This window comes from Centroberyx gerrardi, chromosome 15 (genome assembly GCF_048128805.1).
Source record: "Centroberyx gerrardi isolate f3 chromosome 15, fCenGer3.hap1.cur.20231027, whole genome shotgun sequence".
Taxonomy (NCBI): Eukaryota; Metazoa; Chordata; class Actinopteri; order Beryciformes; family Berycidae; genus Centroberyx; species Centroberyx gerrardi.
The window spans coordinates 22,249,444-22,274,743 of NC_136011.1; the positions used below are offsets into that span (position 1 = coordinate 22,249,444).

At 40.7% G+C, this 25,300-nt stretch overlaps 1 protein-coding gene across 1 annotated transcript in view; it reads right to left on the reverse strand.

Annotated features, from left to right (window-relative positions):
* Nucleotides 1–9,465: 9,465 nt before the first annotated feature.
* The window catches only part of gfra1a (gdnf family receptor alpha 1a), an 88,778-nt gene continuing 72,943 nt past the window's right edge, over nucleotides 9,466–25,300 (reverse strand). Inside the window, exons 10-12 of the mRNA XM_078288843.1 lie at nucleotides 18,715–18,896; nucleotides 11,946–11,993; nucleotides 9,466–10,093 (exon numbers count right to left, since the gene is read on the reverse strand). Coding sequence (XP_078144969.1) covers nucleotides 9,938–10,093; nucleotides 11,946–11,993; nucleotides 18,715–18,896 — 386 coding nt within the window. The 3' untranslated portion in view covers nucleotides 9,466–9,937. The remainder of the gene's footprint in view (nucleotides 10,094–11,945; nucleotides 11,994–18,714; nucleotides 18,897–25,300) is intronic.

Genomic DNA, 25,300 nt, shown 5'->3' on the forward strand with positions numbered 1-25,300 from the left:
TGGAGAACAGATTTTTCCCTAGGAGAGTTGACGCAACCTGCCACATCAAATGATAGACATTTCGCAAGTGTCCTGTTAAACCTGTCCCTAATATCCGTTTTACGATCGTCATAAGACTCTAGTGGAAACGGAGCCAAAGAGTCTGACACATTTGTGACATAGGTCCCACATGTTTATATACACACACACACACACACACACACACACACACAAGTAGGTGGTGTGTCAGGAGCTTCATGTCAGAGTGAATAGCTGCCTGTCCTCTGAAGGCATCTTCAGTAATAAAACTGATTGTTTGTAATGGTCAGTAATGACTCATTCTATTTCTACCTCTCTATCTCCCTTTTTTTCTATTTCTGTCTTTCTCTCTGACCAATATTCATTCTCTCTCTCTCTCTCTCTCTCTCTCTCTCTCTCTCTCATTATTTTTCAATTCAATGAGTTTTATTGGCATGACATACTGTACATGTGTATATATTGCCAAAGCATACAACAACAAATCAACACATAGGCTACAACAAATGTAACACAAGATGATAGCATAAATTATACAACATATCAGACTCTTTTCTTTTTTTGACATTGGATATTGGTGAATAACAACATCAGCATTCCATAGTTTCTCTCTCTCCCTCTCTCTCTCTCTCTCTCTCTCTCTCTCCCTCTCTCTCTCTCCATGTCTCCATGTCTCTCTCTCTCTCACCTCCCTCTTGTTAAGGACTCAGGGTCAGCTGAGCCACGTCCTTGTGATTGATGCCCCATCCAGACCTCAATCTTTATGCCATTACGGGCCAATTGCGGTGGGTAATTTGGACCGCTGTCTGAGGACAAGCGACTGAGCCGGCCGAGGGCCGCCGGAGAATTACAAAGCACACGGCTGTCCTCTGCCTCCCTACACACACTGACGCACACACACTCCAAACGTACACACAAACACCCAACTGAACCGACCGACCGACCGACCAACCTCCGTGATCTTGTGAAGAATGTCTCCCTTGTCCTCTAGCCAAGTCCCACCATGCACCGCTCTGTCATAAGTGGCCTTCTGCGCTAACAAAGAGGGCCCTTCTCCTCGGAGCCCACCAAGTGCAAAGGCATGAAGGATGAAAGGGAACTGGTAAGGCTTGTGACGCACTTCTGTCGGCTTGATTAGGTGTGACAGATAGCCACAGATAAGCCATGAGCATGTGTAGGAGGGACAGCTTTGCTTTGCTGGGCGGAAAGAAAATGTTCACCTTAAACCCCAGACGGTCCTATGGTTGAGGTGAACATTTTCTTTCTTTGCCACAGGGCTATTTTGCATTGTGGCACACCAAAGCTTTGTGTCGCAATCCGTATTCCTTTATAATGTGTTGATTTATGCTTTATTGTAGGCTGTTTACTGATGGGGTGTCTATGGCTCACTGATCAAAGGTCCAAAGCCTTTTTTTTAACTTGTTAAATCTGAATTTAACAGTGTAATTTTTCACCAATGATGAAACCTGTCTTTGACTAACATTGCGTATGGGTCAGTTGTTTATCACTGACCAAATTACTAGTTAGCTAGTGATATTTTCTAATTCCATTATCTTCCCTGTTACTGTATCTTTTACACCAGAGTGGTTAATAAAACAAATCCATACATTACGGCTGTAAACCACCTACATAATTAAACTATGATTGTAAAATACCAAGTCAATTATGACAAACATTTATTAGTATTCATAAGCCATTTGTCAAGGTGACATGAATGGGTCACACAGGATTTTACTGCGCTGTACAATGATTCCCTGGTGACACGTTAATAGATGTTAATTCATGCCAGTGTCAGAAGACCCAACATGTTTATGTGAAGCTTTATGACCTCCTCTTATAAGCTGTTCATTATTAAATAGAGTTTTGGTATTGACCAGCTGCAGGCTTGTTAGGAGAGCGAGCAGATGAGACTGCAGGGTTTAGGGTCGATTCTGACTATAGGTCAGGTTCAATTTCGGTTCGTTCTGATTATCATTCATGTGCATCAACTGTCCTAGAAAACCTTGGTGAATTTCCAGTCTAGATAGATGCTGCAGTCAAGATGCTTGTTAGGATCAGGGGACGTATCGCTGCCACCAGATCATAAGAACAAATCTCCAATAAGTATGTTTTTCAGGAAATAATAAAACAATGCGTCTTTTTCTGTTGACACCCATTTTTGATATTACACAACAGGATGACTTTCCTTTCAAGTAAGTGAAGGAAACACATAAGAATGGAGTTATATAAGTTTTCACGGACAGCAGCCATACACATGGGAAGCCTGTGAAAGTTTGATGATAGAATACAACCTGGAAGCACATTTCCAAACCTGATCTCATTCAATTCTCAGTCGATTTGCAGAGATTCATGTGAAAGCCAATATAAAATATCGGCGTGAGAGTAAAAGAAAAAGTTAAGTTACTATATGCATTACATTTGAATGTAACTCCTTTTGGACACAACCAATCTTTCTATTATTAATCGTGTCACCATGGACACTAATTACATGACTGGGCAAGGTTCTATTATGCGTAATAGCCTAACTAGAGAAACTAGATTGGCACTAATGACACCAATTGTAATTCCTCTTTTCACAAGTCGGCCTATTCATGCCTAGGTAATGCCCAACTGCACTTCACAGCTTTCAGTCCAGGTCACACTGCTTATATTCAACAAAGCCTTTTCACCAGTGCAGAGTGAGAGAATAGGACTTTAATACCTCTTAATAAGCTCAATCTCTGCAGTGAAATGCCGCTTGCTATATCAGAAATCCAATTCCCCACATTTATGGGAAGTAATAGTTGATAGCTGTCTTTACAGTTCTGTTTTGAAGCCGCAGGGGGTTTAATTTCAGGGTTGTGCATTGCATTTGTTTGACATTAATAGCTATATTTTAGAAGTGGGGTAAGGCATTACCCTCGGAGCCCGCGCTGCTTCCGTCTGTTTCTGCCTCTCTTATGTGAATGGAAAAGCTCTCACTGAGAGAGGGCCAATAACAAAACACTGGGATAATGTTTTTATCATTCAAATCGCACACAGTTGATGCACACTGTATTTATAAACCATTAAACAGTAAAGTACAGTTCCCGACATTTGGTTTATCTGGACAAGATGGCCGGTTATTGAATTTTCATTAAAATTCTTGAATCACATGATGGATCACAGTCCTTTCATGTTTTCATTGAAAATACTGTCCTCTCATTTCTTAGAATCTAGTGTGTTTCATTTGTTTTTGAGAGCAAAGTGCGTTTGAGGAATTGTCAGCTCAAAGGAGGCCCCATCTCTTGCCCAATCTATAAATGGGTACACATCTCTCCACACAGTGTTTGCAGTTTATGAAAGCAAACTTGATGTGTGACTGTGTGTACAGCTGTCCACTCTCTACTCATTACGTGTGGGGATTTGTGAATGGGACAAAACTGAAGGGTATGAGCATGTTAATACAAAAAAATACAGTTTGTACAATGCTCTTGTCTTTTCCTTCCACAGTACTGGACTAATTTATCGGTCATTATTATCATTATTAAGATGTATGATGATAATAACATGGAGAATGATGTAGGGTTGGAAATACCTGCTGTATAATGTGTGTGTGCTTCAACTTGCCAGCTGTCAACCTGCGTTTTCTGATGTTTGAGGTCCGTTTCTACACCCGACACATGAAAATCAGCTTAGTGCAAGTTAATGTACATGCTTGCCAGCAATGAGCACTTTCACAAATAAGTGTAACAAGTGTAAGTGTTTTTCTACAACTGTCATGGATACAGACAAGCCCTCTAATCCTTTAGCAACATCAGTACTTGAGAAGAAAAAGGGGTTTGGAGTAGAAAGTTGTTACAAGTACAAGAATTACTACCAAGAATAAAAACTGAAATGGGAAGACAGACATGCTCTCATTCATTGCAGTAACACAGCAGCAGCATTAGATTAACTGAGAGCTTTTATTTTGTCTTGGCCTTTTGTGATTTTTTTTTTTCTCTTTTTTTTTCTCTTGTCTTTTTTAAGCTAAGAGATAATATTAAGTGAGACAATGCCGGGCCTCTCGCTTTGTATCACATAATATGCATTTGAAAAACATATTTAATACAGTTTCTGCAGTCCTCTTGTATGCAGTGCTGCCCCTTGATTTAGATGACTCATAATTCAAAATTGTAGCAGTTATGGCTACTTTCCTAACATTTTGGTTATACTGAAATCACCATCATTATGCTGCACTATATTTGCTGTTAAGGATGTGAAATTACTATTTTGGCAGTGTTGGAAAATAATGGCAGACTGATGAGTTTGACTGATTTTCTGTTTTGCTTCTTTCAAATCTTTTTATAACTTATTTTAAACAAAATGTCTTTTAACATCTTCATGTTGTGTGGGGTTTTTCTGTTTCGGTACAGTATATGTATATTTCAGCTCCCTCCTTTGATGACACTTGTGCTGCTTGCTCTTACCTTTGTTTTATTCCTTTATTATTTCCTCCACCAAGGAGGTAATGTTTTCACCCGAGTCTGTGTGTCCGTCCGTCTGTTAGCAGGATCTCAAAAAGTTGGGCACAGATTTGCACAAAACTTGGTGTGAAGGTTGGTCAAGGAAGAACTGACTGGCCAAAAGGGGGCGTGGCGGTGGGCGTGGTGTTACAACCCGGCTTGTGTAGGCCGTAACAAACGGGTGACATATGGCAAAGTAAAAGTTAACACAATCATTTATTAACTAAAACTAGGGATAAACAAACACAAACTACATCAAACCAATAGAACAGAACAAAAGAGGTACACCGGGCCCTGGTGCACTCAATCAGTGCTGACGACCCCGCCCACCAGCCTCCTGCAGGACAGACACACACACACAAGCCAGCAGAGCAGGAGGGTCGTCACAGTGGCATATCACCAAAAGGGGCATAACTTCCTTGTTGTCAGACATGGCGGAGGTCTGTGATCTACTGAACACATTTTCTATGTATTCAGTGTCTTATTTTATTTATTTATCTATTTTGTTATTTATTTAATTATTTATTTGATTTTATTGTAACCTTGTTATGAAAGCTGCTATATAAATAAAGTTTGTTATTGTTATCATTATTATTATTATTTTATTTAGATGAACACCAATTTTCTAGCTTTTGATGGTGATGATGTGCACACTTCAGAACTTACCTTTTTCACCTTTTTTTTTTTTTTCATTTTACAGATTTCCTTTTATTCAAAAATGCCTCCAAATGCTGTCCTCTATTTCCAGGACTCTCCACAGTTTCATCTCACAGAAGGAGCTGTAATGCCCGATACTCAGCACTCGCCTGTTTAGCCTTAATTTCTTATTCAACTAATTAAGTCTTCACAGGAACATAGAAAATGAGTAGATTTAATTCCTAACTTTCCACCTCTGAGCCAACCTTTAGTCTGCTGTTGTAATAACATCAGTGACATTCTGTTTGAACTCCAGACCAGAGCAATGATTTGTCATCCAAACTCCATGAGTCATTTTCTTTTCTGTGTTACTCTGAAAGGTCAGACATGTGGCCAGGCTCCTTTCCCCAGGCATTAACAGCCTTCAACAGCTGAGAATCACCTACTAAGTTATGGTTTAGTGGTAAATCTTCTCCAGGTGATGATGGTTCTTGTGAAATGAGAAACATGAAGATGATGCGAAACAGCGGGGCAGATCTTACACAACCCCTTCTCAACATATGGGAAAAGGGAGGGAGAAGAGAAGCCTGAAAATGAAGAAACAGAAACAAAGATTTAAGTTTAAGTTAGAGACAAAATCCACACAGGACAGTGTGGTATACTGTAATTAAGTTTTTATACCATGACCAGAGGTGCCAGTAACTGAATTGGTGGCTATTCACGTTGTAATTGTGTTTCTCTTACTTCTTACTTGTTTTTTTTTATTTATTTAGTAATTTATTACTGTCTCCTTTAGGGACAACTTGTATTGTCTGGGCGTTCATGTGGTTCGGTACACACTTTTATTTAAAGTTACATCTGTTTTTAGTTTTATCTCTGTTTGTTGTCTAGTTGTATCTGTTTATCTCTTGTATTACCTTCTATTCCTATTTTTATTTATTATTTTTTATTCAACTTTATTTTATTTAATTGTGGTACTTTTACATCACTCTCTCTTTGGTTTTATTGCATGTAAAGCACTTTGTAATTTTAGAAAAGTGCAATAAAGTTCTTCTTTGTCTAAAAATTGTCCGCAGCTGAACTTTTCCCGGTCGTCGGGCGTTAACAGCCAATCAGATTCCCACACTTCCCTGTGCTTCCTTGTTTCACTACAGATGTGATTTTATTTCCACTTGGCAAGTGAAAAATGGATGAGAATTGGTTACAGCCATTCAAAGCAATGCAGGTTGGCCACAGTTAGAATGTTATACACGTTAGACAGGTGCCTTAGATGACTCTTTCTTTTTCCTGTCTCATCCCCTTGCTCTTTACCTTTCCTTTAACAGGGCAACCTCAGGTCAGCTACATTAACTCACAGGGTCTGATTACCTTAGATCACTGGTTCTCAACCTTTTTGGGTTGTGACCCCTTAAAACAAAGCGATGCCTACTTGTGACCCCCCCCCCCCCCCCGTCAAAAACAGTCCAACCAGATATTTTCCCTTTTCAGGTTGTTTCATTTGATATCAGAGGTGGTCTAGAGTCTGAAAACTACTTAGTATTTCACAAGAAAAAAGCAAAAATTAGAGATAAAACTGAAAAAATAGCATGAATGCATGAATTTGTATGATAGACATATGTATTTTTCTTATCCCATAAATCATCTTGTGACCCCTCCAAATGATCTCACGACCCCCTGGAGGGTCCTGACCCCCAGGTTGAGAACCACTAGATGACCCAAAACATTCTTCAATCCGTTATGCTGCTACCTTTTCATCTGTCTGCCTGCCTATCTGTTTCTTTCAACCTTTGTCCAGTAAAAAAAAAACACTGCACACAAGAGGTATAGATGATTTAACAGTTTTTAATTATAACTTTTGTACAATAGATTTTACATTTTCACAAGCTAAGAAGTTAATGATGCTGGATAGCTGAGGGAGTCTGCATCTCCAAAAAGCCATTTCTCGTATTCTAAACAACAGATGGGATGGAGATGGACGGCAAAAATATTCATCGTCTTTATCTTTTTGTCCAAGAGTGGGATCCTTACATCGCACACGGGGGACTGACCCCCAGCTGAGGCCTACATACGACCGCCACCGAGCTCAGAGGAGCTCTCCTTTATAAAGAAAGGTGCGGTATTCAACCACCGCCGCAAAGTTTTACATTATCTTACGTTCCCCAGTGGCACGGGTACAAATTCCAGGGCCCGTGAAGATATGACACTGGGTTTCAAATACAAAATTAACATACATAAGACACAAGTCTGAGAAATGTAATCGGGCCTCCAAACATTCAAAGACCCCTTCAATCATTCCCACTTTTTATCGTGTAGCATCCCATAACATTTCTCTAGTATCCATCCACACACTCTCTGTTTGTAGGGACTATATAGCTATCCCACATCTGACACCAGTGGTCAAATGCATTATACCATTAAAAAGCCTTTAAATGGTATGTATACAATTATTGTGTCTTTCCACGTTGTTTTATTGCATTCCTTATCACCCACCATGCAATGACTTTTTTTGTTATCTCCACCATACTTCTTCAGTGGCGAGCCAAAAATAATCACCTCACCTCAACTTATCTTTCCTTGCACAGGATGGTTCAAAACAGCAAAAAAAATAGTAAAAGATAGAAAAATAAGTCGGTATCTTACCCAAAAAACAATATTATATTTAAGCAACATCATAAATGGGGCTATGATACAATATCAATATGCTTAGGAAATACAGTTGTATTTTAGTACTATAGGACAGTTACAATGATATCCCCTTTCTCAGATGCAATAGTATTCCATAATCATGTACATATTGGGAGAAATATACATATAGGTTGTTATAAAAAACAATATTCTGGCTTATTCAATGTATTCTATGTTGTATCTGAATGTCAAAATAGCTCACAATGCTCTGGAATAGAATATCATCAGACATTTATTTGTCCAATTTTACTTTCAGCCAAGTATACATACAGTGCATATACCATGTTTATGCTCGGTAAATAACATTTAAGTTCTACTATACATTAATCATGTTTTGAGAAGCTACACAAACCCAAGCAGCATGTCATAAATGCTTCTGTTAATGTCCAAATGGCTAAAGTAATTCGCTCAACATGCCACATGTTGATGTATGTATGTGGTGATCACGTGTTGTCGGGAAGTCCGTCGAAATTAAAGCTTAAATTTCTATGGTGGGGGGAGGGGGAAATTCAAAAGGGGAAAATCATATGCTTCCATCTCTAAGTGGATGAAAACAGATGCTAGTCTAAGCGTGGCACATCTGAGAACTGAGTGTGATCATGATACGATGCTGTGGCTTTTTTCCCAGCAGTCCTCAGAATAAACATACAAAATGCTTGAACAATTTACATACAGTACAGAAGTCACATGTCACACATTTGCTGGACTCTGTTTCCAAACAAGTGATAGTTTGAAGCGGTCGCCCCGACACTTTTGACAGTTTCACTATCGAGGCAATACGTCATTACAACGGACTCATGGAAAGGATGCTTTGAGCTTGGAGCGAAGGGTTTTGAGTTGCTGTGAACACAGGAAAAGAGTTGAATATAAGTACAATAATAAGCCTACGTTATCCTCAGCTCTTGTTGTCACGGACCTTTCGCCACGGTGCGATTCTCAGCGCAGTACATCAGCTCCGAAAATCACCCAGGTGAAACTGCTTGGTGTGTCCAGCAGCAAACCACTGTTCTCTTCACTACGCTTTATCATCTTCCATAGAGAAACATTGAACATCTCTTAGACTTCTAACAATTACAAGAATGTACAATCACTAATGAGTTGAGTGGATTCGGCTATCCACTGCAGCGCATACTGTACTGTGATCTATGAGTATCTCTCCGTTGGCATAGAAAGGTGTAGAAAGGGAGCAGAAAGCCTGGCTGTGTGTGTGTGTGTGTGTGTGTGTTTCTGTGAGTTTATCTGAGTGTGTGAATCTGTGCAGTATGTGGGTGTGGGTCTTCGCCTGTGTGCTTTTGCCAGCGGCGTTGTGTGTTTCAGTCTGAGCTACAGCAGAATGTTTTGGGCACAGCTGTTCAACGTTCTCTGATGTATAAGTTATTGGTGTCATGATGTCAGTTCTCAGCCAAATACTCTTACAGCCACTTTGACTCTAAAGTTTAAACACCCAGAAGAAAAAGCTTGTCAAGCGGTATTTTTGTCCCACCACCCAAGCATCATCCTAATCTGTGTCCATTAAACCCTTCATTCAATTCAGAAAATGTGGAACAACAGATCACGCCATTATCAAAACAAACACACACCACAGATGAGGCTGAATAACACCGAAAAGGCTGCCCAAGTTATGTAGCTGTTACTGAACTGACTGTGACTTTTAAGCTAAAGACCCCACCTAGCCTCAACACACAAACAGACAGGGATGGAAATTGAATGATGGCTGTCAAATTGTTGTTAATTTACATCGTGTGTCCCCTTCCAAGAACCACCAGCCATGGTTTATTGGAATGTAGTCCTATAGTATTTTCTCATTGCCGCCCAGTGAGCAACACAGAAGCTTTATATCCCTTTTACAACTAACCCAAAGGGAACACATAGCCAAACTGATTTAACACTTAACAGTAGATCACTGGTTTAGCGCACAGCTGCGATGCAAAAAAAACAAAATAAAACCAAAAAAGCTTCCCAAAAATTAATAAAAAAACAAAGTAGGAATCAAGAGAGAGAGATAGAATCCAGAGGGAAATAAAAATACAACAGGTATTACTGGGAAGAGAGGATATAATTTCTTGTTTTGCTTTTTCTTTTATACAAATATGTTTTGTCAGTCCATTGTTGTTTGTTGCTGTGAGGCGGCGGCTAGGCTACAAAGTGGCTGCCGAGGAGAACGCCGGCAGGTCGCAGTACCACAGCCAGAGCAGCGGGGGCAGCAGAGAGACCAGGCCGCCCGGAGGCCATCTGGGGACGGCCGAGTTTCTTGGGATGGCGTTGGACGTGCTCGGACCGTCTATCTGAGGGTCCTGAGTGAGAAAGAAGGAGGGAAGGAGAGAGAGAGAGAGAGAGAGGGAGAGAGAGACAGAGAGAGAGATGGCAAAATAGATCAATAGAGTTTGAGGTCGGGGCAAAGACAATGGAACCAACATAAGGTTATCATAGTAAACAACATATGGGTGTGTGTGTGTGCAATGTGGCTATCATGCACTTCAAGATTCACCCCCTCTGAAACTAAAATCATTTATAGGCCTAAGCAGGTTGCCTTGGGTCTTCTTTATTTTTGTAATTTGTTTGCCCAGATGCTGAAGAATTTTGAATGTACAATTAATATGCTTGGGTTTGATACTTTAAGCTGTTACTGGTCAGCTTCACAGACAAAACAGATGGCGAGCTTGAAATTAGCACTAAGCTAGTTTACACTTGTTTTTTTAAGTAGTTAGGCCCTATTTATTTATGCGTTTGTACCATCGGAGAAGCTGCCTCATTTTCTGAAACCATAGCGATTCGCTTGCCAATGGCAGCACACCCTAGGACATAAACTGGAGTTCACTGAAGTTTAACTCATGCATATATAATGTGGCACAATTCACATGGCATTCAAATGTTTAATTCAATAATATCACCTATAAAAACTCTGAATAAATTAATATTGTGTGACACAGTAAAAAATCAAAGGTTGTTTTCATAACTAAAAGGCCAAGGTGGAAAAGCCAAAGAGTGTGTTTTCTATGTGTTTGTGTATGAGTGTGTGTGTGCACATGCGTGTAAGTGTGTGTTAGTAGGCGTATTTTGAGCTTCAAAGAAAGCACTGGTCTTTGGCTCGCTAATAAAGCTGCAAGCTAGCGGCTGGGTCATCTCCCCTAGACCTGTCCCTGCCTCCATTAAATGTCAGTCCAGTGCATAACAGTGCCTTATTATTGTACAATGACATTTACAGTGAACTTTAAAAGCCACCAGATAAGCAACGATCCCATTTCAGCCTCAAAGGGACTACAAAGACCAGAGTTTACAAAGGAGGCAGGAAGGATTGCCATGGCAATCACTGTCTGAGAGGGGTCAGAGGCTTTTAACACCGGGGTCGGGGCAGAATTTGTGATGATTGGGTAATTGGATTATTCTTGTTGTCTCAAGAAGATACAATGGCAAAATGGTTTGAGATTTTATCTCCCAACACAAGCGTTGTGTACAGATTTTCCAGGCTAAATTGTTTTTCCAAAATTAAACCCATCACTGTATTGACAGCATTTTCAAACAAATCAATATACAGTACTGTATATCAAGCTGATATACTGTTTCATGTTCATTTTTAAGAAATTGAAAAATATGAAAAGCACTGCACTCTGGTTTTGTCCACGTAACACCAAGTGTTAAGTGGGTGCCCTGGGGTGCTACAAGTTTGAGTAATTTCTTTTCTTCTTAATTAAACTTTGTACGAACAAGGAAATGATTTTGTTGTATAACCATGATATCAAATCAAATCTTTCCCTTAAACCCTGACCAAAACATGTTTTCTTCAGCTAGTTCTTGCCTCACTCTAAAAGTTGTTTTTCCTTCATTATGCTCTTCGACAACCAAGTTCATACCAACAGGAAAATTGTCAAAACCAAATGTAAAGTCATGGCCTAAAACCTTCCCCTTAAACTTAACCTGATTTTTTTCTTGCCTAAGCTCCAGTTAGTGGTTGTTATTGCATTTCTCTGAAAGTATTTTCTCTTGCCTTACTCTGAGTCATGTATTTTCTTGCCCTACACTGACTAGAATTTTTGTTGTTACTGTAGCTAAACCTAAGGTGAACCTAACATTTTGTACATAGATATGAAATCCAGAAAATGTATTTTCATGAGACAGATTAATGACAACAAATTGGTATATTCTTACCACGCAGAAGACGCCGTCAACAGTGGAGTTTGACTTCAATTTCTGAGCCTGTAAATGCAAGAAATGGAGAATCAACAATTATTCAATTTGTGGACACAAACAGTTCACAAACAGTTCTCCTAAGGCTATATTCAAGCAAAGAAAATTTGGAATATGTGATGGCATCAAAAGCAATGGCAATTGGAATTGGAGACTAACTGTAGACCATGGATGTTTCAGTAAGATTTTGTAGTTCTGAAACAGAAACCCATACACCTCGTACCCATTGTACATGGCGTTCTAAATGGCATTAAATCACACTGGATACTGTAAGTAGTTCATTTATGATTAAAGAGTAATTTAATGTCACCCTAGGTGGAAAGATGATCAGCCGATGGCAGATGGCAATTTCAGTAGCATGCTTTTTACTATTAGATGTCAGGCTTCACACAGATTTGGTGTTTTGTTACTCTTTAATGAAAAAGCTCCAGATGACATTACAGATTATAGTCTCAGTTTACAGAGTGTCTGCTTGCTAGCTATCTTTTCTAGCTTTGGGAAAGACTTGTTCTAGACTGAACTGTCTAACATTGTAGCAATAACATGAGGAAATTATTTATTAGCTTGGATTTTCTTTCTAGCATTACCTAAAAAGGCCTGACAACAACATCAAAATCAGCTTTGGACCAAAATGAAGGGCCTTCCCCTCTTAGCTATAGGGTTAGTGTGTATGTTGGAAAAGAAAGTTTCAAGGTTATCTTAGAAGATAGGAGATGTCTTAGGTTATCTTAAAATGTCGATATTTTAGTAAAGGGTTAGGGTCAGGGATAGTGCGCTAGCGCTTTTTAGGTGCTCAGGTGGTATGCATTATTGGAGTAGAACAGAGCAACAGTAAATATACACAAGCTCACATGTGCAACCTCAACACCATCTAACATCATTTGTGCTGCTCCTGTGCGTACATCCTCACAGACGCATCCACAGACTCCGCCAGCACTGACGAACACACAGAGCCCATGTCAGCTCTTACTGAGTCGCTCCGTCTCAAACATCTTGTAAAATACACGAAATTTAAAAATAGGTGGCTGTGAGCACAGTGAGGAGAAAACGGGACACTGATGTTGAAACTGTAGAGTTTCCCTTGGAATCTACAGTAACAAGCCACTCTGGTTACATGTCAAGTGTAACCAGTCCAGCGGTGAAAACAGTCATGAATGAATGAGTGAAGGAATTTGCAAAGGTAATAAATGTATTCAGCTTGTAGACTGGGCCACAACACATGCTGTGTGTGTGGGTGAAAAGTTTTAGTCATTTGGCAGTTGGCACGCTGACAGTGAAGTGGAAGTGGAGAGACAGAATCCTAATTAATTGCTTCAGATCAACAATCAATACTACAATACAAAGTAATTATACTGATAATATTCTGTCAACACAGTAGGTGCAAACAACACTCCACACAGGCATGGCACTTGAAATGCTCAAGCTTTAACTAAACTCTAAATAATCAATAAATTGAAACTGCACATTTATATATAAATAAAAAATCTATGCTTAACTGAAAATGAAATCAAATTTTAAAATAAAATAAAGCTACAAACTAATGTAAATTGTAAAACTATAACAACCTTGTAGAGTTTACCCTCAGAGCCTTTTAAACTTTTAAAGCCTTTGAAATTTACAATGTGAGGAGAACAAGAGCAAGGCTGAGCACAGAGGGACAGTCATGCACAGACTCTGATTTAATCTCAAATTTATCATTCAAAGGCTCTCTCTCACTCAACCACACACACACACACACACGCACAGACGTACAGTACACAAGCACGCACACTTGCACACATGCACACATACATAAACACATACATTTTCTCTCTCTGACACACATAAACACACATTCTCTCTCTCTTACACACACACACACACACACACACGCACACACACACACACACACACACACACACAGTGCATGCGTGTAAATGAGGGGTGAGAGTAATTCATGAGGCTGCTTCTAGCTACATGGCCCCAAGCAGCCGGTATGTTATTGCATCACTGTGTTTTTCATTCCTATGTATTGCATTAGATATTAGTACTGAAATAATAAAATAACATATATAACAGTATGTGCTGTCTAGTACTTTACACTTGCTTTGGGTCAGTTTTTACAACAAAGTTTTAATATTCAAAACATTTGAATTTTTTGGCTATGAAAAAGTCTCAGAACATTAGATGCACACTGTTGAAATTGAATCTTTAACTTAATTAATCTAACCAAATATATATAATACTTAGAGTCACACTTTTGGATCAAACCCCTGTACTGTATATTAAAAAAGGAAACATGAATACAATCAAGACACAAAAAGCAAGACACAAATCAAGACTGTATGTGTCCAGAACACAAATTCAGTGATTGCACTTCATCTCATCGATTTTCCTTCTCTCCTCTGTGTCTGGAAGGTTGTTCCGACAGAGATTAGAAGTCATTACCATTTGTGCAAGCACATGATGTGTTGATTTGGTGATCTGCAGGTCTAGTAATCAGCATTGGAACATTCTAGTAATATGATGTGGCTGTATTCTGTGAATTAAGCGTCTGATTAAGAGTTTGGCACTTGCATGTAAGCACAGCATGTTGTGGCTTAAGATAAGAAAATTAGTTGGCCGCTTTGCATTAAATGACTTGGACATTGAAACGACAAGTTATGCTGGGAATGAATGCAACTTTAGTTTTGGCTTCAGGGAGACTGTGTGTGTGTGTGTGTGTGTGTGTGTGTGTGTGCCTGCATAGACTGTAGGTGTGACAGAATAATAAATGGCTTCAGTATACAGTATAGTGAATTCAGACCAAAAATAGGGATGTACAGGATGTAGCAGGCATGGTAATGCGGAGAGTGAGAAACTGTATTCCGTTATTACACCTTTGCTTCGGTGCTAAACTGCAAAAAGAAAAAGCTCCTGTGGAATGATGTCCATAAATCATGGTGTATTTGCAGGCCTCGGCATAAAGACTGGTGATAGGACCAAATAAGAAACCCAAACATAAGAACCAGCTAAGAATTTTAAACATGGTGCCAGATGTCCCCAGCAGTAGGAAATATAACTGGTATAGGTCTCTCAGTCTCAGGAATATGATGACTAAAAGCAACTTTCATCAGTTTGTGGGTTTGATGATGAGGTCCCATCTGCGTTCTGTGTCATCTTGACAGTTGTAGACATATTAAAAGTTTTAAATGTTTCCACGTCTCGGATAGCAACACAGAGAGGAAAGGTAATTAACTTTTATAGCTCATCAGGGCCAACATCCTGAAGGTACTTTGAGAGCAGTGCATCTCGATGCTGGGACATTTGGAGATTTTAATTGTAGTTCATTCTGAATCAGAGAATGTCAATTCCATTTAGAATTATGAGGCTCCATCTGCCACTGCATTGTTATAATACCTCCATTTTGATTAAAAACTTTAACTAAAAATGTTTATATGGCAAAACAGATTCAATTACATCACAGTTACACTGTAACAACATAAGCTGTGATTACATAGACATATATATCATATCATATAAGATAAGATAAGATATCACTTTATTAATCCCCGTGCGGAAATCGGGATTCTGTACATACGTTATAACTACCTTATAATTCGGAACAATTGCAAAGGCTTATTTCCAATTCAAAAATATTTTCACTTCACCAAATCCAACATATTCCTGCCTTGCTTCCATGTGTTTACGGAGTTGCCTGATACCTGTTCTGTCGACTGCTTGCTTCTAAAAAGTCACATTAGCATGTGTTAGATTTCCATATTTGTCCAGGGCACTTTGCTGCTTGCTTTGGAGTCAACGATATTCACAAGAACAGGCTGACGTAGCCCCAGGGCCTGTTGAATACTGCTTATGTGTTTGTGTTTCTCTGTGAATTTTCTGTGTGGGCCTGTGTATGTTTGTGTGTATGTACATGCTTGTGTGTGGTGTGTGTGTGTGTGTGTGCGTGTATGGTTTTTTAACTGTGGTAGGGCAGGTTGCTGGGCTTACTGTGGACCCTGCTGCCTCCCTCTGCCTTTTGTTTTGTGTGGTGAGAAAAAGCCCCCCGACTTAATTTCCCTCCAAACTCAGGAAGACAGGAGGCCTCTTCCCCGCCTCGCAACACGTTCACATCACACAAAGACAATGCAGAGGAAAAAACAGAGAGAGAAGGAGAGGAAAAAGAAGAGAGAAAACTACACTCTCAGGAACAGAAGACAAAAAAGAAAGCTAATTTAGTTTGAAGCTTACGGTCAAAAGCACTTTTCCTCGCGTTGTCTGAGCAATCCACACAGGAGCCAAACTAGATTTGTGAACATTGACAAAAGGGAAGGTGGAAGGCACACAGGTCTCAAGCTGTTTTCCTCCGGCTCCTAAAAAGGAATATCTCCTGGGGAGCCGAGGAGCTTTCTTCCCTGTCATTCAGCCAATACACCTTCCGCTTCTTTTCTTTTCTCTAATCTTTGATTCTTTCTTTCAAGCCTCAGTGTTCAAGGTAAATGCATTGTTGTAAGTGTTGCTGAGCTGTCATTGGTTGGAAGTGGAGGGGTTCTGAGTCATTTGTTATTGGTTATTACTCTGCGTGTGTGTGTGTGTGAGAGAGAGAGAGAGAGAGAGAGAGAGAGAGAGAGAGATCAATGAGGAGTGAGTCTTCTGACAGGCCTGTCCCTAGTGTGATTGCAACAACATAGTATGCCTTGATGCCTGCACACACACACACACACACACGCACACATAAAATCATACGTACACTTGTATACAAACGCACTCAAATCCATAGATACTCAGAAACACACATGCGATCGTTATCATGCACGCACACACACACCACAGAGAAAGCGGTTTAACACAAGAATACTCTCATTAACTTGTATTTGACATGCTATCAGAGTAGTGCCAACAGCACACACGCACCAGTACACCACCAAAGCTCATTATCAGCACAGTATGTGTGTGTGTGTGTGTGTGTGTGTGCTTTTGAAATCTGCTCTTTCTGAAAACAGTCGTGGAGCTTGAGTAAAAGCTACAGCACAGACTCTACATCTTTGTACCTGCGCTCATGATGACTGCAGCAGCATGGTGCGTCATAAACATGACAACAACAACATAAACATATAAAATGATGTTTATTTTAAAGTTGGTAGTCGGTAGAGCAAAAAATGATCGCGGCTGAATTCGAGTTTGGCTTGAGGATCGCTGCTGGAGGTTGTTCCTGTAAACTTTGGATCCAAATGCTCACATAAATGCATCATTGAGTTGCAGTATTATATGTGAAATGGCTTTCCAAGTCTCTGTCATCTCGCTGCTGATAATGACAGTATTATCCTCACTTCCCCCTGACCCAGGAGCCTGTCACCGCTGTTTAGGATTGCTGCTAGCAATCCCTCTGTTTCATCAGCCAGATAACTGCTGCTCCTGTAGAGCAGGAATGGCTGCTCCAGCAGAGAAATGCATTCGGTGTCAGATGCTCATCTGGCACAGTGTGGTTGGCACACACAGGTAACACAGATGTACAGACAGATGAGTGTGTAGACAGTGGAGCAGACTCGCAAAAAGACATGTGGGAAGATAGAAAGGTGGGTAGGAAATCAGACAGATGAGTCAACAGTGTTGTCAAAATAACCAAAATTTTGATACAACTTTAGTACCGTTGCAATTGATTGAATTCAATATTGAATTTTATAAATGTTAAATACTTTCAACGTCATTTCCAGAGGGTGTATAGGTGTGGATGGTATGTGGGTTGGAATAGTTAAAAGCAGAAGTCAGCACAAAATAGTCACACAGCTGAAAACAGCCATAGTGTCAGACAGTCCACCAGGTCTTGAACTGAATCCCAGTCCTCTCTAAACAGGTTCAGAAAACAGGTGCCAGGGGCAAAATATGGAACTATTTTGCTTTTTGCTTACTATGCCAACAAAGATAAACACCCACACAATATCAAAACTCCTGTGGAAAAGTTGCTACAAATATCCAAGTGTAGTATGATATTGTTTGACGTTTTCTTTCTCTTTTGCTGTGGTATCATCATAGTTTCAAATTTTTAGATATTACACTTATCATAGGTATCAAAGGGAAAATTCTGGCATCGTGAGAACACTAGTAGATAGAAGGAGACACAAACAGACTGTCAGATAGGAAAAAGGCAGTCAGAAGGTGGATGGAGAGGCAGAGAGATGGGTGGGCGGACAGAAGGATAGACAGACTGGCAGTAATATAGCTACAGTAGATGGACAGATGAGGGACAAACAGATGGACAGCGAGAGAGACAGACAGATTAGCAGGTAGTCGGACACACAGGAGGAAACAACATAATCTGGCCAGGTAGTTGGATAGACAGAAAGACAGATACATCTGCGACATGAAACATCCACGACAACTGTAGCCTACTTTCTCTCCACCTAGAAAAGGGGTTTTCACACATTTTCATGCCATGGACACACATAGGTCACAGACCTCCATTTGACTAGATTCATATGTTGTTGCTGTTGATTTAGTATTGAATTGTAGAACTGTCCATAGTGAGATAATAGTGTTGATAGTGAGTATACCCTAATAGTCAGTATACATTATCTAATTGGGATCATTTCTAGTCAATCCAATTATAGATAAGTGAAACTATTCCTTGTTTTGCTGGGGACCCCCTGAAACCCCAATTCAAGGACCACTGGGGGTCCCTGAACCCTACTTTGAGTACCACTGACCTACTGTAGACTCCTCCTAAGCAAACACCAGTCCTCTGAATCCAAACGTAGCTTGTGTTGTCTCTCACCTGTAGACTGCCGCAGAAGTGATAGATGCCAGGGTCTGTGTTGATGTGGTTGTCGATGGTGTTGGGATTGCGTTCACGGTTCCTCTGGAAGGGGGTGGTGGTGGAGGTGGTGGTCTGGACGGGGGGCATCGGCTGCCACACCCCCACATCTGTCCCATTCCCAAAGGCCTGGATGGCGTTACCTAGAGAGAGAGAGAGAGAGAGAGAGCGAGAGAGAGAGAGAGAGAGAGAGAGCTTTTAAAGATTTGTAAAATTACATCAAGTTTGAATCGACCAACTAAAATACTGAATAACTCAGGAATGTATTCAGGCTTTGAACAAAGCATTCAACTTGCTCAGACTCAGTGAGCATACAGATGCTTGTGTATATGTGTATATGCATGTATTACTCTACATTTGATGCTTGATATGCAGACAATAGCAAAGCCACTGTGACAATGAGCTAATGTTGTTTTTTTGTCCTTTGCTGCTAAATCATCCAATTTGTGTCTAACATCAAAAGACACAACTAAAGCAAAAGTAGACACTGTCAGCAATTCAGAGTACTTCTTAGTCTCTGTGTAAATTGTTTTTTTATATATTGCACCTATACACCCCACAATTACAGGTGAGTTAGAAGGTACTTGCGTTTTTGACTGTGTGGTGAATTTATTATGTAGGCAAGTGATAACAAAGCCTAAGTGCTGATGTGGCTATTTACCATTAGAGTCCATTAGTGGCCCTATTAATAGTCTGCTATAGCTTTGATGTAAAAGACACACACACACACACACACACATGCACAAACATCAGAGGAGAGTTGAGGTTTGCAGAGCTGCTGTTTGAAAGTATAATGATATTCTTCTGTCCCAGGGTCAGTGAGTTATGACCCTAATACTATGTGAAAGGAAGGGAGGCCTATTTGCATCGGCTCTTTAACCCCACTGAAATATTCATACGTGTGCATGTGCAAAGACAGATGGATATGCCTATATGCCTATACAGCATACGTGCACAGTGTGGCACCCTTCTGTCCCAGTGTCGCACCACGGGGCCGAGGGAGCACCTGCAGCAGAGCGGGCAGCACCCATCCTCCAGGCGTAGAGAAGTGTGGAGGATAATTGATGGTGGGTGTTACTCCAGTGACCCGCCCCGCTCTCCTTATGGTCCGCTCTCAATGCACCCGTGGCGGCATTCCCTAATTTCCACTGACCTACATCGAGTTATTTTTTAAAGCAGGAGGAACCGGAGGATTCTCAAAGCGTGTCGGGACTCCCAGCAGGTCAGAACTACCTTCAGCCCCATGGTGTGCTAAGTGGCTTCATGCCTGATTGTCGCCGTGATGGTTAGCAAGTGGAATGGGTTTTTTCTGGGAAGTGTAGAAAGCAGCGTTTCCCACAGCAATTTATAGCCAAGGAGGGCCTCCTTAGCAAAAAATTGTTGGCTGAGAAATTCACACAAAATTAATATTTCATTGTATTAATGAAATTCATTTGGACCAAACTGTGGCCTGAGTTTCAAAGTTGGATACAGTAATTAACCGTGACATCTCCAGGTCAAAACGCGTCACTACAGAAGTAGAGGGGAGCATTAATGAAGGGAGCAGCAGGCGGCCCGAGCCCACATTGTTTCTGTCATTCTACAGTAAATGGAATGTCAGTATGTCAATGTCAGTATGTCAGACCATGTGAGCAATAATCCTGTAGCCTATGCGTCTAGTGTTAACATTTATATTCACAAGCCAATTAGCAACCTAAGTGGATGCAAAAATAAGAAAAAAACAAGATGACAGACTCATGGACATCACCTCCTCCGTCACCATATTCATATATGTGTATATATATACATATATACATGTATATACATACATGTATTTACAAAGCCGGTTGAACAATTGATCGTACGTCAAGCGCACAGCCCATCTCGTTCTCTGCTCTTGAGTTGTTGAGAAGAAGAAGACAACTTGGGAAGAACGTTCTCCACAAGCACAGAAAGTATCAACGTGGCTGTCTTGGATTTGATAATCACCATAGGACTGACTTTTTTGGATCCTGGCATTGTACATGCACCTAGACACATTTCCTCAGAGTTAGACTGTACTCAGTACAGTCTCACCCTCCTCTCCCCTTGCTTTTCCTTCCCCATGTGGAATTGGCATCTGCTTGAACCTCCCACAAAGATGCCCTGACCTGGAAGAACCTTAGTCTGAGTTAGTTGAGTTCTACTACTCTTTCTCTGCACATTTAAGCAAAGTAACTGTTTATTGATGCTGAACTGTAAGGGCTCTCACTTCATCTGCTTTGCTGAAATTGCCTCTAGTAAGGCCAGGCATCCCATGACATGAAGACTCTCTCTCTCTCTCTCGTCTTTTCTGTCCTTCTCCCTTCTTTTTCTACTTCAATCTATACCTCTTCCTCGTCCATCACCCAATATTTCTCAGATTCTCTCTCTCTCTCTCTCTCTCTCTCTCTCTCTCTCTCTCACACACACACACACACACACACACACACACACATATACAAACACACACACCTCTCATCATTGCTTTTATTTAAGTAGGATCTATAGGGCTATAAAGGTTTTCGCTGTGGCACACCTTTCCCAGGCTGCTGTGCCCAGAGGAAAATTACAACTGATTTCATTATCTAAACTGAGAAAACAGGAAACCTCCATAATACTGTGTTTGCACATTCATTACAATGGAATCAATTGGTTCAGGTCTCACCTTCCTGTGCGTGTGTGGGTGAGTGTGTGTGTGTGTGTGTGTGTGTGTGTGTGTGTGCATGTGTGTGTGTTCGGGCAGCACAAATAACTGGAGAAGCTCTGGCTTACAAATCAACTTGCATTTGCTTGTAACAAATCTTTCTTTTTTTTTTAAACTGACAAAGTCATTTTATCTCCCCCACACATTTTTTTTTAACATCTTATAAGTGCTGAAAAAGAAATTATGTAGGAAAAGCTGTGTCCACATGTATTGCAATTCATATTGCAATTGCAATAATCAGCAAAAAATAAGTGCAATATGATTTTTTGTCAATATCCTGCTGCCCTTATGTGTGTGCATTCGTTCATGAGTGTGTACGTGCATACAGTCTTGCTTATGTGTGTGTGTGTGCGTACAATTGTGTGCCCAGCAGCCAGCCTGGTAGCTTTGTGCCGAGGCAGCAGAAGGCTGATGAGCATATTGAAAGTGTTGATGGGCTTTTTTGTAGCTCCTCTGTCTCCTCACACAAGGCCTAATTACACTCATAGCACAGTGACAGTGTGTGTGTGTGTGTGTGTGTGTGTGTGTGTGTGTGTGTGATCTGTGTGTGTGTGTGTGAGCATGTGTGTGCAATGTGCATGTGAAGACATGTTTGTGGTTAGGGTAATGTTAAGCCACAAATCAAGCCTTAGGATGCCAGGAGAGAGATCTGCATGTGTGTATGTGTGTGTGTGGTGTGTGTGTCTGTGTCTGTCTGTGTGTGTAGTTGATTCTTGTATAGACAATACATGAAATATCATATATGTTTGTATTTGGTGCCTGTTGAGGCCTCTATTTATATATTATTATCTCATATATAATGGGAAAAAAAGTAATAATAAATCAATTATTCTCAATCAATCAAACTTCAAGATATCTCTTTTGCACCCTGCACAAGAGATATCTTATATCTATAATCGATAATGGTTGCAGTGCCTTGTCAGCCAGCAATTACAAAATTAAATACTTTCAGATACCACATCTAAGTTTGTCCTTGGATTCAGAACAAATCTATATATTTGCAAATCCATAAAAGTATAAAAACATGGCCTATACATTTTAATTTTTACTTTTATCCAATGCACCTTACAGTACCATCTTATCTGCACTGTTTTTGCTCATTAGCTTGTAGCTAGTTGTCCTCATTAGTTTCAATGAGGAACGATAACATGTTGATCAAGTTAATGGAAATGCCAATACACAAACTTTCTTCACATTGGGTTTGGTTTAGAGAAATAACAGACTAAAAATTGGTGAAAGTATTCCTTTAAACATAGAGCAATCTGGTTGTGGGGCTTAGTCTGAACAGTAAGCCCCAAAGAGCTTATGGCCGCTCTCAATACATTCAGTGCAAGGTAAAAGGCATCTTGGCTGCTGTGTACTCAGGCTACATAAAAATGTACAGCCAATGGAGACTGAACAAACACGCTACTGGAGCAGAGGATCTCTGCTATCTGCCTGTGATATCAAGGATATGTTGTGTATTGGAGCTACGTATACTTTCTAACGTCACACACAAACACACACACACACACACACACACACATATGCCGATGCATACACACATACACAGTCATTCTGTCGACCTTCACCAAGCTCAAACGGCATGGTGCATTTGAACAAACATGATATCATCTTATCAGTGCTTGGCATTTACAACAGGCAGATATTCATGTTGCTGTTATGAGTTTGTCTCTCACCAATGTCTACAACTCATTTTAAGCCTAGGCATGCTGTAATACTCAAATTATAATCCTGTTTGGTATTGGCATTGATTTCACGATTGTTTTTAGTGTCGCCTTTGCATAATATTGAGCAAATTGGTAGGCATCGCATTGGAAAAAGTTTTTAATATTATAAAGCTTGCTTTCTTGAGTATATTAGAGTTATGTTTATATATGCAGCTATAAAAAAAAAATACGCAGCCACCCATCCCAATCAGTTCTCAAAATAACCACTCCATCATCTCTAAGCAAACGTCTCTTTAGTAAAGACCAGTGAAACGACAGAAAGTCCTCTCTCACTCTCTCTATGTTCTCTCTGTCTGTCTCACTCTCTCTCTCTCCCCCTCTCCATCTTTCTCTCCCTCTCCATCTCTCTCTTCTCTTGCTCTCTCGTGGTTTCTCTCTAGTCATGACCCTGTAGCCAGCGTGTGTCAGGAGCAGCGAGATCTTCAGAGTTGTCAGTTACAGTTACTGCTGAGCAAGCTTAATGAGAGTGGAGAGGGGGGGGGGATGAAAGGAGGGAGCTGGAGACAGAGAGAAGGAAGAAGTGAAGTAAAGCGGGAGCAGGGAGAGAAGAGAGGTAAAAGGGGGGGCTGTAACAGTAAAAGAGGGAGGGGGAGAGGGAAAGAGAGAGTGAAAGAGACAGAAAGAGAGAGAGAGAGAGAGAGAGAATTGAGGCTAAAAGAGAAAAGGCAGAGCAGCTTATTCCCCCACTGTGCCCTTCGCTGGGCTCCCCGGTGTGAATGTATGGAAGTGATGGATAGAGAGGGAAGGAGAGAGAGAGACAGAAAGACAGACAGGTTGGTTTAACCCACATTAACCCCCGTTGATCCCAACTTTCTCTCTCTCTCTCACACACACACACACACACATGCGCATACACACTCAAACGGACACACGCTCACACGCACTTTCAAAGACCCACACATAAAAAAGCATATATGCAAACATGTAGACACACATAGACACACACTCTGTATGCACGCACACACACACACACTGACCGTGGCAGCCTTATTATCTACGGCAGCCCGACCTCATTAACCCTCGCTGGGAAAAAGACCACAGTGCAGAGAAAGCAAGAGGAGAGAAGAGAAGAGATGAGGAAAGGAGAGAAGAGAAGAGAAGAGAAGAAGAGAAGGGAGGGCTGGAAAAAGAAAAGGAGATGAGAGGACAGAAGAGGAGAGAGAAAGAGAGGAGCAGAGAGGAGTGTTAGCGGGGATGGGGCCGCATCTTGTTGGTGTTTTCTCATCTGGTAAATGTCATATTGACCGAGGAAAATCATACCATCCAATTTGCTAGTATAGAGCTGACCCAGCTACATCAATATCAAAACTCATTCCCCTCATAGTGACTATGGCTTATTATTCTGAATGTACACCAAGTAACACAGCATGAGCTTACTTAGTAACTGATTGACTGACTGATTAACTTCTTGATCAATTGATTGCTTAATTAATGAATTCTTCGATTCTGCACTAAGCTACTTTGCACGTGGGTGGCTCCAAATGGCAGCAAGAGGTAACTGTCAGTAAACTGCACACATCGCGCTCATGTTTACCAACCCAGCCAGTCTGGGATGCTTTACACCAAAGGAAACCAAAGGGATGAGAGAGTAAAAAAGATCTAACGTCGGTGAGACAGTTTGTATTTCACTCTTAAGTTGTCACTTCCTATGGGAGGTGTACATGCGATGACACCTGAATTTCATTTGGGCAAATAGAGGAAATCTGCAGGGTCTCAATTAGTCAAATTAGGTCTTTTCTGTTGCAGCCCTGTTTTGTGATTCAGGATTTGTGATTTATCTTGCCTAGTGCAGCGTTGACTGATTAACACTTTAATAATCCCTCATAGGACAATTCATTTTAGGAGTGTTTGGTTTCTCCTACTATTCCTTTGAGGCAAACATTTTGGAATTGGAAAATTATTCCCTATTTGCGGCACCTTGAGGAGCTTCTTTTTCTTTGTACATTTTGATTTTAGGGAAGGACACTGGATCTCATTGGGACTGAACCTGTGACTATCTATTGATGAGACTCTCCCTCTAACCACTAGGCCCTTGTGCCACCCTGTATCCCGGGGAAGCAGGATAGCCAAGTGGATTTGAGAGACCATCCTTTGACTGGAGAACCCGGATTCA